This window comes from Micromys minutus (genome assembly GCF_963924665.1).
Source record: "Micromys minutus genome assembly, chromosome: 2".
Taxonomy (NCBI): domain Eukaryota; kingdom Metazoa; phylum Chordata; class Mammalia; order Rodentia; family Muridae; genus Micromys; species Micromys minutus.
Window position 1 is genome coordinate 75,714,004 of NC_137971.1, and position 17,083 is coordinate 75,731,086.

The window sequence follows — 17,083 nt, forward strand, 5'->3', positions numbered from 1 at the left end:
GCTTTTTCTAACTCCTTGTTGGTTCTTCCCTTGGTTAGATCTTCCATGATCACTTCTTATATCTTCAAAGCCATCAGCCTATCATTACAAGCCCATTTCCCTCCTGCTTCCCCTCACCCCCACTTTCACCACTGAATACCCCTCTATGGCTGCAGCATCTTGGCTCCCTCATATAAGGCTCCTTGGGATCACATTGGACCCACCGGGGTAATTTTACACCTCCTTTTTACATGTATAAGTATGTGCCTGACTGTATGTGTTGTACCACATGTGTGCAAGTACCTGTGAATGCCACGAGAAAGCATCAGACCCCCTGGAATTGGAGTAAGGTGCAGCTGTGAGCCATACATTGTCAACTCTGGGAACTGGGCCTAGGTCATCTGCAAGAGCCACAAGTGTTCTTAAGCACTGACCCATCTGCCCAGCGCCCATCTCAAGACCTTTAAATGGCTTATGTCTATAAAGCCCCTTCCTCCAATGAAACAAATTGTATTTATAGGTTCTAGGAACTGAAATTGAAGATCTTTGTAGGAAGGGTTTAATCTATCTTCCACGCACCCTTTCCCACTCTCAGATCTTCCCCATGTATTCATACAGAGAGACTCCACTACTGTAGCAGACATAACCAACCAACATACTCTACCCTAGAGAGGAGTGACTGCTCAGAGCTGAACAACCATATGAATGGAGTTGACAGCAGGACTTTCTGCTACAGTAAGTGAAGTGGAGACACACTTTGACGGAGCTGCTTGTAATGCTGGAAATAGCCACTGAGGGCTGGCTGATCAAAAATGAAGCTCACATGGGGCAATTGTAACAAAATACCTCAAACACCTCACCCAACCAAAACTAAAAGGTGGGAGGATGTCTTTAAACCCACAAGATATCAACAACCAAACTTTCAACCCATCTCAATAACTAGAAAACCAAACAGAATATAGAAAGTAATAACACTAAAATATTGAAAACCAAGGAGCATGTAAGAGTGATCATGAAATAGGTAAACAAAAGGTGGGCCCTAAAATTGTTCCACAGAGGCACTTTCTTCATAAATCAGGAGAAACCAAAGGAGCCCAGTGGTCTAGCTGCACTGAAGACAGAGATCTGAGGTCAAAATGCCAACTTAGCAACCAAACAAAGGTTGGTCAAAAAGCCAACCTTTGGGCTGGAGAGATGGCTCAGAGGTTAAGAGCACTGACCACTCTTCCAAAGGTCCTGAGTTCAATTCCCAGCAACCACATGGTGGCTCACAACCATCTGTAATGGGATCTGTTTCATCTTCTGGTACTCATATAAAATAAGTATTTTTTTTTAAAAAGGCCAACCTTGGCTACTGTCCCTACCAGCCAGCAGTTCAAATCTCAGCACTTACCAAGTAGCCCACTTCTGCTGACCTCTAGAAGACGAGGGTATCTTTGCATTCACTTATTCAATACATTATATGATGAAGCATGCATGTGTGACCATATATTTTTAAAGAAAAAAATATATGCTAGTCATCTTTTATGGATACAATGTCTGTGCCCAGGATCTAGCCTCACCCAGTATAAATATCATGCATAGTCCCAGAGCGATGAAACCAAATTCTTAGAATGTTTTCCTCCCATAAAAGCGTCCTCACAGAAGTGACAATCTGGATTTTTCTATAAATGGTTACGCAAAAAGATGAGAGAGAAGTCCAAGTTCAGGAAGGCCAAAGCACCCTCACTTCAGGGGCAAAGAAAGAGGAGGAAATGTAGAGAGTCCTAGAGATCAGCAAAGATGTCCTCCTGAGCACTGAGTCCCCATTTCCACATGTCTTGGTGTCAGAGATGAAGCCACTCAGAGGGTGAGAGTCAGGAGAAGGGGCAGGCTCGGCAGATAGTAAAGTTCATCTGGGGTTGGAAAGAAGTTTTCTCTCCCTCCAGCCGGAGTGGAGAGACCTTGCAATACATGGATAATAGGAATATTCTGCAGAACCATTTCTCAACGAAGCCACGGATCACCCACTCCCACAATAAAGCTCAAGAGAATGAAACAAAAAGATAAAATTACTAGCAAACACATAGATTTCAGGGCAAAGTAAAGCCTAGTTTTGGGGTTTTTCACGACAGGGTTTTGTTTTGTTTTCTGTATAGCCCTGGCTGTTCTAGAACTCAGAGATCCACCTGCCTCTCCCTGCCAATTGCTGGAATTACAGGCACGCACCACCACTGTCGGGCACCTACATGGTACTCTTAGCGATGTGAAGTTCATAATGTTCATCAATTAGACAACATTACTACGTGTTCTTGTTTCCCTGCCTTTGGCTCAGAGCAAGTGAAAAATTACGAGGTTTTCAAATAAGTATAACTTTTAATTAGAAGAAAACCGGTCCATAGATACAGACTGAGAGGAGCTGGAGAGCATCTCAGTAGTTGAGAGTGCTTGCTGCCCCTCCGGAAGACCAGAGTTCAATTCCAGCCACATACATCAGGCAGTCAATAACTCCCTATAATGCCAGCTCCAGGGAAGCTGGTGCCCTCTTCTGTCCTTCAAGAGTTATCTTCACACACACGACATAAATGTTTAACAATAAAAATAACTGTCTTTTTAAAAAAAAGGAAAGGAGCAGACTGAGAAATGACAGTGATGTTGGAACCTTAGCAAGGACATAAAAGAAGCTATTTTAAGTGCTATAAATCTATTCAGGAGGGAAAAGTCAAAGCAATTAATGGATCTTTAAAGGAGCCAGGAACATCTACCCACCTGTCCTGCGGTCCATTCTGTCTGCTGGCCCAGGGATGCCACAGTGTCTATGGAGCTGAGGTCCAACTGCTCCAACTCGCTCTCGTTAAGAGCCAAAGCAATATGCCCCAGAGAGGCGATCTGGTGTTCTTTCCAGTGGGAGGGCAGATCCCAAACCTTTAGGTAAGAGAAAAACAGAGCAGAGCAAACATTAGTGACAGCACCTTCTGTGGTCTCTGCTCAATATCCTCCCAAAATCCATCACTGAGACCTAATCCCGAATATGGTGGTACTAGAAAATCACTCCACTCTCATAAATGGAATTCCTGCCCTTATAAAAGAGATCTTGAGAGCTCCCAACCCACTTCCACTGTATAAGGGCAAGATGCTTGTAACCATCACCTAAGAGAAATCACGCTCACTGGACATTGAGTCTGTCATAGCATTAATCATGGACTTCCCAGCTACCAGAGCTGTTAGAAATAAATGTCTGTTGTTTATAAGTTAACCAGTATAAGGTATTTTATGGAAGTCCAGACATAGAGTGAATTACACACACACATACACATACACACACGCGTGTACACACACACACAACTTTTGAACCAGTTCATGCCAACATCCTTTTAAAGGTTGATAGTCTTTCTGGAGGGAGTGTTCCACTTCTGGGAAATTCGCTTTAGAAAATTATGAGACAAGTGCTCAAAACCATATAGGGCTGGAGAGATGGCTCAGTGTGTAAGAGCACTGTCTGCTCTTCCAGAAGTCCTGAGTTCAATTCCCAGAAACCACATGGTGTCTCACAAGCATCTGTAATGGGACCTGATGCCCTCTTCTGGTGTGTCTGAAGACAGTGACAGTGTACTCATATACATAAAATAAATAATTGTACCTTTTAAAAAAACATATGCTCAAACATATACAAAGGCTTATTTAGGGTTCAACATGAAGCACTCCCCCAAAGCTTGTTGAGGGCTTAGTTTCGAGCTGGTGGTTGCTATGAAGAGGTAGTTGGGCTGTGGGGGCAATAACCCCATTGAGAGATCAATCCACTGGTAAGTTTACAACTAAATGAAATATTAGGATGTGAGGACAAGAAAAACGTCATGTGGGCACAAGCCTTTGAAGGATACTGCAGAGCCTGTCTGTCTGTCTGTCTGTCATCATTCTCCTCACCTAGCAGCCATGTGTGAGCACCTATGCCTCATCATGCCCTCTCTACCACAATAGTCTTTTTAACCTCAGACCCAAACCAAGAGCCAGCTGCCCATGGTCTGAAGGCTCTGAAACCATGAGCCAAAATAAACCTTTCCTCCTTTTAAGCTGTCTTTATGTAGGTACCTTGTCACAGCAATGGAAAGCTGGCTGTCATGAAGCACTTATAAAAATCCCAAAGGATCCAAAGCTTAAGGCTAGCTAAATAAAGACAAGTCACAAAACACTGATGTATATTTATCTTTTTGGTACAGAAAACACACTGCCTGTGGAAGACACATTACTGAATAATGAGTTCAATATCATTTTGTAACAAATAATGTGAACCAAGATATCCCATATCTGCATGCTCTGAGAGCTGCAGGTACAACAACCCAGAAAGATATTTACGTTATGAATCAACACAGTAACAAAATTATGGCATTGTAATAATTTTTGGTCTGGGTGGTCATGACATAAGGAACTGTTGAGAGCCACTGTTAAAGGAGAGACAGAGCCTCTCACTTGGATCCAGAGCTCACTGGTTTGGCTCTTTGGGCTAAGCCAACATACTCCAGGCATCCCCAATTTTTACCTCCAAAGGGTTGAAATTACAGTGGAATAATGGCCCCCAACCACTGCTTTTATGTGGGTGCTGCGATTCCAAACCCTGGTCCTCACACCTTCAAGGAAAGTGATTTAACCACTGAGCCATCTCCCCAACCCCTCAAAGGGAACTTTGTAAAAGAATGACAAACTACACCTTCTGCAGCAGCTGGTAGGGTTCTCCAAGAGGAGGAAACACAGGTAGCATTCTTGCAAGCAGTTTAGGTCAGAATATGCAGAGAATTTGATTGGTCCAGACATGCATCATCTGTGTTCTGCCTCTGCCCTAGGACAGAGGTACCAACAGTGTACCCATTTCAGAAATCATGACCCACACTACTGAATTTCAACAAAATGATATGGGTGCAGGCCCTCAAGGGGTTTGTAAGTACAGAGATGCTGGGGCATTTGGGTTTCTGATGAACCCCCCCCCCAGAGTGGGCTTACCTGAATTGCCTTCTCCTTCAGGGCCATCAGCTGAGGCCGGCTGAAGCCCTTCACAGCCCCCAGCAGCTCCACATTCCTGATGAAAGTGTCTTCCTCCATGCAGAGAAGGACCTCGGGGTCCCAGCAGGCATTGGCTTCACCTAACTTGAAGATATCATCTGAAGAGGGAGTCATAACTCCATGACAACCTGGGGAACATGTACAAATGTGAGGACGGAACAGAGGAAAGAGAGTTGCAGGAAGTGTTTGATGATTTCTTAATACTCTTCACTAGTCAGATTCATTCACAAGAGGCAGGGAGATATAAAAGCTGACAGCAGGGAGCCAGGGGCTCCCACCTCTGCCACTGAACGGCAAAGACCTGGCTGTGCACATCCACCAAGAGGCTTCACTGCATTGCAGTGAAGTGTCCCCAGGGCTTGTCTTGCCAACACCTAGTCTTGCCAAATCTGTGAGCCATAGGGTCACTGAGAGAGCCTGTGTTGCAGGAGCACTTGGCTGAACGACTCAGACAAATGTCTACCCTTCCTTATAAGGCTCCAGCACAAACTGCTGTGCAATTCCAGCCAGGTCTAACTTGGGGAAACAATGAGTTTATTGGGCTTACTTACAGAGTATGGGTAAGGTCCTTCCCAGAGCATGGGTGACCCTAAGACAACCATATCACAATGAAGTCTCACTCTGAACAAGCAAGTAAGTAACAACGGCCATCACTGTCCCAATCACTGTCAGTGGCAGTTCTGATTAATCCCGCCCACCTCATGCCAGTAAGAGTCAATATTTACCAGGCACTCAGTACAGATTATAAAAATGGTGATACACCTGGTAGTTCTGATACTCAGGAGACTGAGGCAGGAGGATTGAAAGTTCAAGCCCAACCTGGGCTACATAGCCAGATTGTCTCAGATAAGGAAGAAATACTTTCTGATAAGTCCCTACATGCTACGCCCTTTGGAAACTGAGTGTGTTTACATGTGTTAACCCTCACAATGACCACTGCAGTCCAGACCACATGGCCCCACTTTAGAGAGTGAAACCTGAGGTACAGCAAGACGTGGTGGTTCCCACCTGTAATCCCAGCCCTAGAGAGGCTGCTGCAGGAGGAATATGAATTTGAGGTCACCCCGGACTACACCATGAGTTCCAAGCCACTAGGTGACAAGGAGAACTTCGGACTGTTAAAGAAAAACAGGACGGGAAACCTGAAGAACTTAGAGGAAAGTCACATGGTCACAAAGTGACCTCAAGCCCTACTGACCTGCACCATTTAGCTGCTAAGCTAGTTTGAGCCTGTAAAATAAACCAAATTAAGGCTGTCGAGAATGGCTCGGCTGTTAAGAGCACTAACTCTTTCAGAGGATCTGGGCTCAATTTTCAGCACCCACGTGGTGACTTACAACCATCTGTGATGCTAGTTCCAATGTGCCAGCGCCCTCTTCTGGTCTCTGGAGGCACTGCATGTGCGTGTACATGTGGACATGCAGACCAAACTCCCCAGATACATAAAATAAAAATGAATAAATCTTTTTTAAAAAACATAAGCCACACCTATTGAAATGCTTGTCACATGCTCACTTATCAAGCCTGGCACCTGATTTCAAATCATGTTACAGAACTGCCATTATTTGGCCTATGGGTATCGCCATCTGAAAAGGAAATTCTGTTTTGCCACCCTAGATGCAGGGCCAGCAAGGTCAGACACCCTAAAAACACTCACCCAAGGTGGGGTCAAAGCTGGGGCTCTCATTACTGCTATTCCGGACAGACTCAAAGACAGCCCAGAGAAATTCCTTAGGAAGCAACATACCAACCATCTTGGAAGCTGTTTGTTGAAGGGTTTCAGGAAACTGTGGTTAAAAGAAAAAAGAAGAAAAAAAAATGTGAGATGCATTTAAATCTGAGTTTAAACTCTATTACTGCTTAATGCCTCAAGGTGAGTTTTTTCTTCATAATAGCCTGTTGTATAAATTGAGTCTCTCATCCAACTAATGTCTCTAATAATGAATCCTACCAAAACAATATTTGACTTCCACAGCAATACGATAAATGCTAAGTAACAGGCATGCATCACGTTCCACCCATCAGACTGCCAAAAATAAAGCAATAATAATTAGTACTGGACCGGGTGTAGAAGACCGCATGTGTGCGGTTTTCTGGGACTGTTGAACGTGCGGGGCACTATCACCAAACAATCTGATAATATCTATGAAAAGCGTAAGTTTGCCTACATCTTTTTAGGTTTGGTATTATTTTAATTTTTAGCTTTATACTTAATTGTTTTATTAAAGGGGGCAAACTTGTGGGTTAGGAAATGGCCCAGTGTTTACGAGCACTTGCTGCTTTTGCAGAAGACCCAGGTTCTATTCCCAACACCCACATAATAACTCACAACTATCTGTAAAAATTCCAGTTCCAGGGGCTGCAGCGCGCTCTTCTGATCCCCTCGGGTACCAGGCACGCATGTGGTGCATAACCCAGAGAAAACACTCAAACACATGAAATAAATAGGCAGAGGAGGGTTACACATAGATTCTAGGTAGAGGCTGGTGACAGGGGAGCTTTGGTGACAGTGAAGACGGTATCATTTCTCATGCTGAAGCAGTCTACTTTGTTGAGTTTTGGGATATTTTGAACATGAGCCCAGAAAATGCATCAGCTCTCATACAAGGCCCTGCCTCACTGTTACCCAGCACCAGCAGCAGCAGCACCACCAAAGGGAAACAAAGGTGCCGAGTCACCTTCCCTTTCACAACTAGAATCACAAGGCACACCTGGATGGAAGGAATACCTACAAATTATACAAACAGGCCTGAACTCTGTAGATGCTCAGAGTCCAGTGTGGTGACCCCTCCAGAGTCTCCTCCGTGCTCTCCACATATCTACCTTCCTCCCTTCCTGTTGCCGCTTCACAGGGTCTCCCTACATAGCTCAAGCTGACCTGGAACCTAGATGCTCCTGCCTTGACCTCCTGAGTGCTGGGATCACAAGCCTGTGCCAACAAGCCAGCTCCCCCTAGCTCATTCTAATGTTTACTAAGGTTATGCAACACTCACACACTGCATAGTCAAGGATGGAACACAGGTACAATAATGGCTCCACACGTGTATGGTAATGCTATTGTTGAGCAGTTGTGTAAATGACAACCAAGGGTTAGCAAGAAAACTCCACGTGTAAAGACATTTATTGCCAAGGCTACAAACCTGAATTCCATCCTCGGGATCCACATGATGGAAGATGAACTGATTCCCCTATTCTCTGACCTCCACATGCACATGCATGTGTATGTATGTGCACAAGAAAAAAAATGAAGGGAGGGAGGGTAGAAGGAAGAAAGAAAGAAAGGATGTGTTTTGAAAGGCAATCTAGGTCCTGCTTCATAATTTCTTAGCCAGTGGGCCACATAGCAGCCGTGAGCCCAGGAGAGGATGCCACTTGTTACTCATAGCAACCGTGAGCCCAGGAGAGGATGCCACTTGTTACTCATAGCAACCGTGAGCCCAAGAGAGGATGCCACTCGTTGCTCTCAGTTTGTATGATACATTCTACAGTGATTAGGTACGGTTCTGCTCTACAGTGTTTGCTCAAAAAGGAAATCACCTAAGAACATACTTCTCCCGTGCTTCCCCATCCCGTGTGGCTGTACTAATAGTTATTGCTACTTTTAAATATTTAGGAGATGTTCATGCAATGGCACATTTGTAGAGGTCAGCAGACAGCTGTGGGGGGGGGGGTCAGTTCTCACGTTCTACCATGTAGGTCTCTGGGCTCAAACTCTGGTCTTTAGGCTTTGTAAAAAGTGTCTTTGGCCACAGAGTCTTCCCCATGACCCTTGAAGGGTGCTGCTGCTGTTGTTGCTGCTGCTGTTGTTGCTGCTGCTGTTGTTGTTGCTGCTGCTGCTGTTGTTGCTGCTGCTGTTGTTGCTGCTGCTGTTGTTGCTGCTGCTGTTGTTGCTGCTGCTGTTGTTGCTGCTGCTGTTGTTGCTGCTGCTGTTGTTGCTGCTGCTGCTGTTGCTGCTGCTGTTGTTGCTGCTGCTGTTGTTGCTGCTGCTGTTGTTGTTGCTGCTGCTGTTGTTGCTGCTGCTGCTGTTGTTGCTGCTGCTGTTGTTGCTGCTGCTGCTGCTGCTGTTGTTTTGGTTTTCTTATGCAAAGTTCATAGCCAAGTGCCAGGGATTTTTCACTTTCTGTTTTAAGAGTGGCATACACACACACACACACACACACACACACACACACACACACACGTGTGTGTGTGTGGGGCTTTCTGAAAAGAAACTGGGAATCTGGGAGTGGAGCCTGCCTCTAATAGGGAGTGGGGATGCTTTTCATCCAAGAGCCTCTGGGACATTTGGGATCTGTTTAACCAGAAGTATGTATATCTTGTTTTATTTTTAAAAGCAAGGAGAATAATCCAACAAAGCAGTCACATCCCCACACTGCCTGCAGCTTCAGAAATAAAACATCACAGACACAGCTGACAGGCTCATTCCTCCTCTACCCACCTCGCTCTGTCCTAGATGTAACAATGACCCTGATGTTAGCATTAACCATTCTTGTGTACATGTCTGAACCACTCTTGGTTTGCACATGCTCAAAATTAATTCAGCTAATTTTTACTCGTGTACTGAGTATCCTACATCATAATCATTCACGGTGCAGAGATTTTTATAATCCCATGCCGTTTCTGAGGTCTTGCCATGTTGATAGAAGACTTTTACAACCTCACAAGTGATTTTTAAAAAAAACATCAGATCTGCAAATAATACTTGCATATCTAGTCCTATGATTACATGCTTAGACAGCAATTTTTTTTCCTGTGGCTGGACAGGCTTGCTGTGAGTGCGTGGCATTGGGTGGCAGGCCCTTGCTCACGCCTCACCAAGCACACACACTGTGCACTTTGTGTGTACAAGCATGGACTGAGAACATAGTGTTTGATCTTTCCTGGAGCTGACTGTTAGCCTCCACCCCCACAGAAGGGAGTTTGCCCTTGCTGGTGGTGTGATGCTGTCTAACCGAAGCCTTCGGAAGAATGTGCTTCCTTTTTTCTAATGTGTGAGCCTTGCCTTATGTGAAGAGCCATTTACAGCCCCAGAAGCCAACTTAGGATGCAGACAGAGAGAAACAACCCCAGCAAGAACGTGCAGTTCAGCCGTCCCTGGGGTGATTAACCTTGACTGTGTCCTTGACAAGGCTAAGAATCGTCCAGATGAGTGAAGCTCACCTTTGTGTGTCTGTGAGGTTCCAGAAGTGATTAGATCATAAGGGCTTGGCCTAATCAATATCTCACTCCCTTGATGGGTTCATGTTATGACAGTCTTATTGGGACTTGGTGAAAAGGAAGGAAGCAGGGTCTAATTGGAGGGAGTAAGTCCCTGAAGGCAGAACCTTGAAGGTTATATCTTGCCGTGGTCTCTTCCTATATTTATTTTACCCTGCTTTCTCTGTGCCAGGCATGAAGAGCAGCCGCACCCACACTCTCCCACCTCTGTGAGATCCTGCCCATGCACAGTGGTCCAACTGTCCAACCCTCCAAAACCCTAAGTCCGATAACTTCCTCCTTTTATGCTGTGCTTCCGTGTACCCTGTTCACAGCCACGGGGACACACAGCAGCCGAGGAAGGACAGGCTAGCGCTCGTTTCCCGTGCTGCTTGACTTTGACTCTGTACACTGTATCTAAAGTCCACACGGTAAAGAGCCATTGTTTTAACATGCGTGTTTGTTCCTGTGGCTGTTCCCTTGGGTAGATGATGGAGGATGGGCATGTGTGCGCATGCTCACAGACAGCAGATCGCCAGATGACAAATGGTGGCGGCACCAGCCACATCTGCTTAGGGAAGGTCTAGGGTTCATCTAGCTGCAAACTCGGTCACTTTCCTAGAGCCTTGGATAATTTGGGATGAAGCTGTGTAATATCCGAGGTGTCTGAGGTTTGGTAGAAGTTTCGAGAATCGCAGACTTCATCAGCAGACTGAAAGGTTATAAGCAACCAACCACACATTCTCTCTCTTCCTTTCAGACTCCTCCCACCTTCTTAACATAAGGCAGAGTGAATACCTTTGTGGCAACAGTGTGCAGTTCTTCTCCTGAGAAAAATGTTAAGAAAGGTGCCAAGTCCTTGGTTGTCTCTGCTGTCCAGTTCTGAGGAGGTCTAGGAAGAGATAGAAGAAACAAGATGAAAAAGCAGCCACGGTGGATATCTGATACCCTTGTATCCCACAGTCTCTCATATTTAGAAAGGTGGTCAATCAAGTCTTCTCCCTTCTCCAACCAAAAACAAACAAACCGAAAAACAATAGGTATTTGGTGCAGACTGACCAATGGGAGCCATGCCTGGGACTTTTGCTGGAATTACCAGGAAGTTCTCTCTTTGCTCTGGTATCTCTCCCATAAAAGAAGATAGCAGAGTCCAATCTTATCATCACACAGAGAAAATGAGGTGCACACCAAGGCCCACTGAGCTGAGGGGTGGGAGGAACACACCCTTAATGACACCTGAGACCATGCATCCAGCTATATCTGAAGCCTACCCATGGAGTTCTCCGGAGTTCTCAGCCCGTTCTGTTCCTGAACCCAAAGAATCCCTGCTTCATTAGTGTGAACTGAACTCTAGTTTCTGCCACATAACACAATGTGTCCTCATTCCATTCCTCAACAAATAACTAAATCACCATAACTGCCCTGCCTTACACAAATGCAAATTAAAATCTCTTGAACTTGGCACTGACCCAGAATCCACTTAGATAGATCACAGATATCTACAATGGCCCAACTTGAGACCCATCCCATGGGAGAGAACTAACCCCTGACACTATGACACTCTGCTACACTTGCAGACAGAAGCCTAGCATAACTGTCTTCTGAGAGACTTCATCCAGCAGCGGATGGATGCAGAGACCCAGAGCCAAACACCAGGTGGAGCTCCGGGATCCTTGTGGAAGAGTGGAGGATGGGATTGAAGAAGGCTGAGAAGTCAAGGACACTACAAGAAAACCTACAGAATCAACTAACCTGGGCCCGCGGGGTCTCACTGAAACCCCAACTAAACCACCAACTAAAGAGGATGTAGGGGCTGGACCTAGGGCCCCTACACCTTTGTAGCAGATGTGCAGCTTGCTCTTTATTTGGTCCCCTAACAAGTGGAGCAGGGGCTGTCTCTGACTCTTGCCTGCCATTGGATCCACTTCCCCTAGCTGAATTGCCTTGTCCAGCTTCAGTGGGAGAGGATGTGCCTAGTCCTGCTGTGATTGATGTTCCATAGCGGGATGGTACCCAAGGAGGGCTTCCCCTTCTCTGAGGAAAAAAGAAGGGAGTGATGGAGGAGGGGTTTGTTAGGGTGGGACTGAGAGGAGAGGGGACACTGCAATCGAGATGTAAAGTTAATGAAGAAAAAAAAGAGAAAGAGAGAGAAGAAAGAAAGAAAGAAAGAAAGAAAGAAAGAAAGAAAGAAAGAGAAAAAAACACAGAAATCTCAAATCTACAACCAAAAAATTTTTTATCTTTGATGGTATCTCTAAAATAGAGCAATCAAATTGACACTGGTAGTCCCCTTAAGCTGGTCACTCTCTCTCTCTCTCTCTCTCTCTCTCTCTCTCTCTCTCTCTCTCTCTGTGTGTGTGTGTGTGTGTATGTGTGTGTGTGTATGTGTGTATGTGTGTGTGTATGTGTGTGTGTGTGTATGTGTGTGTGTATGTGTGTATGTGTGTGTATGTGTGTGTATGTGTGTGTTTATGTGTATGTGTGTGTGTGTGTGTGGTAGTATGTGTGAGTTTACTGTAGCCTAGCCTGGACTTGAACTCTTGATCTCTCAGCTCCAAAGGCTGCACTGGCTCCTAACCCCTTTCACCAAAGCATCCCCTCCCGAGACTGAGTTCCATGAGGAGCCACACCTGTCTAAAGAGCCACTGTCATCTTCAGTCCTTTCAGAAGAAAGCTCTGCACACTCATTGCATGCATCCACTGTCACGGGCTCTTCACTTATCTAACCGTGTCTGTGCCCATTTCACAGACGCGAATATTAAAACTGCAAAGAGATAAAGCAACTTTTCCCAGACCATACCAGAAAGCTATAAGAACAAACACTTCAAGAAGAGTGGTTCACACCCTAGGTAATAACAAAATGCCTGTGGCAAATGAGGACTGCCACTGTATTTGTTCCCAGCACTCAGAAATTGAGGCAGGAGATTATCAGCTTGAGGCCAGCCTAAGCTACACAGTGAGTTAGTTCCAGCCAGTGTAGGCTGTAGAGCAAAATCCTGTCTCAAAAAAAAAAAAAGAAACACTGACAGCAAATGGGAAAAGGTGCTAGAGAGACAAATCAGCTTCCTGTTCTTGAGGACTAGAGCTCGGGTCCCAGCATCCATATCAGAAGGTACACAATCACCTGTAACTCCAGCTCCAAGGGATCCGTACCTAAAGCTAAAAATAAATATTTGTTTAAAGTTTTCATCTCAGCACTAACTGACAGCAAGGTACTGCTAAAATGTCTAATCCATAACAGGAAATTCGACATGGGAAATGACAATTCCCATTGGAACGAGAGAGCTGACATTCACCTGGATCCAGACATCGACATCACCATCACCACCACCATCATCATCAATTTCTTTTTAAAGGCGTTTTATTTGTTTGTTTTTTGAGACAGGGTTTCTCGGTGTGCCTCTGGCTATGTTGAAACTCACTCTGTAGATCAGGCTAGCCTGCAACTCAGAGATCCCCCTGCCTCTACCTCCTGAATGCTGGAGTTAAAGGCATGTGTCACCACTGTCCAGCCTCAATATCTTTTTTAAATTTGTTTATTTATTTATTGTGGGGGATGTGCTGCAGAAAAGGACAATTTGAAGGAGTCAATTCTCTCCTTCCACACATGATCCAGGAAACTGGACGCAGATCTTAGCAACAAGCACTTTTACTCCATAAGCCATCTCATCAGTATCTGAACAAAAATAGTAATGGAGGAGAGATTCTTACCCACTGATGGTAAAAGTGCAAGATGGGGCAGCCTCTGTAGAAGGCATTTGGATGGTTTCTTACAAAACCATATATGACCCAGCAACTGCACACTTCTGCATTTACACGGGGTATGAAATCTTATGTCCATAAAATATCTGCAGACAAATGTTTACAGCAGGTTTAAGTTTAACGGCCAAAACTTGGAAGGCATGGAGATGCCCTCCGGATAGTGGGAGGATAAATCATCCCAGACACCACCAGACAGTGCGGTATTATTCAGGGCTAATGAAGTGAACCATCAAGCCATGAGAAGACAGGAAGAAAATTTAAATGAATATTACTAGGTGAAAGAAGCCTATTTGGAAAGGCGAAGGACCGCATGCTCCCACCACATGACCATCAGAGAAGACAAAGCTATCGGTGTTGACGAGAGATACGGGTTGGAGGGCCGACTAGACAGACAGAAGCCAGTAAGAGTAGAAAATATTAAATATGTTTATTTTTATTTTGCTCTTTTTACGTTGTGGGGGAGCACGTGCCATGGCACATGTGCGAAGGTTCTAAAAGAACTTATAGTAAGTAACCCATTATCTCTCTCCACCGTCTGGGCTCCAGAGACTGAATTCAGGTCATCTGACTTGGCTACAAATGGCTTTCTCCACTGAGCTAGCCTCAGTGTCTGTGTGTGTGTGTGTGTGTGTGTGTGTGTGTGTGTTTGTGTGTGTGTGTGTGTGTGTGTGTGTGTGTGTGTGTGTGTGTGTGTGTGTTGGCTTTTCAGAACAGGATTTCCCTACGTAGCCTTGACTGTTCTGGAACTCACTCTGTAGACCAGGCTGGCCTCATTCTCAGAGATCCACCTGCCTCTGCCTCCTGAGTGCTAAGATTAAAGGCTTAATATGATATGATTATATCATATTAAGTATGATATTTTAATGGGGAATATGGTATCACACATTTGTAAACTCTCATGTAAACTCTGGACCTTGGATGCTAATGTCAACAATGATGTTAATTTGATTAAAATAAACCAGAAGCTCATGGATTAAAATATATGCACGGTTGTGGTGTGGAATGATGTAATAGGGAAACTGTGCATGAGCAGTTGGTGGGCAGAGACACACAGGAGTCGCTACCTTCCTCTCAACTTTTCTATGAACCAAAAACTACTTCTTGCCAAGTATAGTGACACACGCCTATAATCTTGGTGCTCAGGAGATAGACACGGGAGAATCACAATGTAAGACTAGCCTGAGTTACATAACTAAAGGCCAGCTAGAACTACATAGAAGAAGCCTATCTCAAAATAATAAGGCTGGGGTTGCAGCCCAGTGGGAGAGCACCTGCCTAACATGAACAAGGCACTGAGTTCTGTCCCTAGCATTCAGAAAGGAATCCAAAAGGAATCTCCAATGTAATGCCGATATCTCGCAACTGAAGTGCCATATCTTGGTGAGTGTGTGTGCATGTGTGTAAGTGCCTGTTGCTTGGCAGTGAGCAAGGAGGGATGGCCAGCAAGCCCCACTTTCCAGTACTGGGACTACAGCATGTGTCACCACGCATGGTGTTTTTACATGTTTTCTAGAGACCAGACTCAGGTCCCATTCTTATGCAACAAGCGTTCTACCAATAAACCATCTCTCCGGCCCCTAGAGTGCCATCTTTTCAAAACTCTAACCCTAACCCCGCCTCTCAAACACCAAGATGAGTTGATGACTACATGGGCCAGCTGCCAGCTTCAACTGTTCCCACTTGGCAAGGTGTCTGAGGCCAAAAGGAGGAGGGTCGGAGCCAGTAGAGATTTCTCTCTCTACCCTGGTGGTCTTCTCTGCAGAGAAGAGGAAACAGCAGAGCCGGGCCGTTCTCACCCAACCTGCCACACCCCACAGCCCAGGGTACCCCTCTTACCCCAACTGTTCCAGGAGCCTGAACCTCACCGCAGCCTTCTGCTCAAAGCTGAGAACAGTACAGCTTCTGAGACCATGCAGAGCCGTGGCCCAGGCTCTGGGTGAGATCCCTCTCTCAATGAAGGTGGCTGGCAAGTGGCACAGGAGGTTTCCCACGATGTCCACGGTGTATTCATCAGCAATGAAACCACCCTGAAACCAGCAAGTATTGCTGACAGGAGACCCAGCTGGGATCGAACTCGTGGCTGGTGAGAACCCTCCCCATTTCCACACCCCACGACGCTTTCTGGATCAGAATGGCCTACCTTCTTATAGACCACCAATGATGGTGCTGAGTTCAGTTCCCCTCTCAGGGAAACAGACCTTAGGTGCTTGGGAACCCCCAGCTTACCACGTGCTCGGCACACAGTAAAATGGAAACTTGTTGGCGGTGTTACTGTTCTAGGGATACCGCGGAGTTTGACAACAAAGGACAGGGCACAAGCTCAGTGGTAGAGCGCTCGCCCAGAATGCTCAAGGCCATGGGCCCTGTCATCAGCAATAAAATAATCATGGTGTGACAGGCAGAGCATCGCTTGCGCCCGCAGAGCTCTTTCTCAAAACGCCAAGGAGCATGCGCAGTTCGTTTGCTGTGAGCCGAGCACTGTGCTAAGTGTCACTGGTTTCAATCCGTTCCATCATCATAGAAACTGCAAATACCAGTCGTTTGTGCTTTGCAACAGTAAAGAAATTTCTAGGGTCCCAAACATTCTGTCCGGGACCCTGAAATTCAGCCATGCGTTACCCACTGTGTGACCGAAAGAGCTACAGAATGATGGCCTCCTACATCTGTCTCCCACAGGAGGGCAGAGAGCACAGGGAAGGAAGGGTTTGCTAGAGTTGCTGGCAAGGCTTGGAAAGAACCCAGTCCTCCAGCATTTTCTCTCTGGGATTGAAGTCAACAGAGCCAATAGCCAAGGTTACAGAGAAAGCTCTAAGACTCATATGTCAGGCTTGTAACCATCACTGCAGGCTCAAGATCCCATTAAATTCCCCTCCACAGATCCCTGAGACTCACACAAGTGTGCACACTCCACAGCTGCTCCCTGAGACTCTCCCTCCCTCCCTCCCTTTCTCTCTCTCCCTCCCTCTCTCCTTCTCCATCTTTCTCTGTCTCTCTCTGTCTGTCTCTCTCTGTCTCTCTGTCTCTCTGTTTCTCTCTCTCTCTCTCTCTCCCTCCCTCTCTCCTTCTCCATCTTTCTGTCTCTCTCTGTCTGTCTCTCTCTGTCTCTCTGTCT

At 45.7% G+C, this 17,083-nt stretch overlaps 1 protein-coding gene across 1 annotated transcript in view; it reads right to left on the reverse strand.

Annotated features, from left to right (window-relative positions):
- OTOA (otoancorin) overlaps positions 1 to 17,083 on the reverse strand; it is a gene marked incomplete at both ends in the record, with an annotated part of 68,246 nt that overhangs the window by 13,321 nt on the left and 37,842 nt on the right. Inside the window, 5 exons of the mRNA XM_080911520.1 lie at positions 2,728 to 2,883; positions 4,954 to 5,141; positions 6,671 to 6,800; positions 11,008 to 11,101; positions 15,808 to 15,998. Of these exons, the coding sequence (XP_080767646.1) occupies positions 2,728 to 2,883; positions 4,954 to 5,141; positions 6,671 to 6,800; positions 11,008 to 11,101; positions 15,808 to 15,998 (759 nt within the window). The remainder of the gene's footprint in view (positions 1 to 2,727; positions 2,884 to 4,953; positions 5,142 to 6,670; positions 6,801 to 11,007; positions 11,102 to 15,807; positions 15,999 to 17,083) is intronic.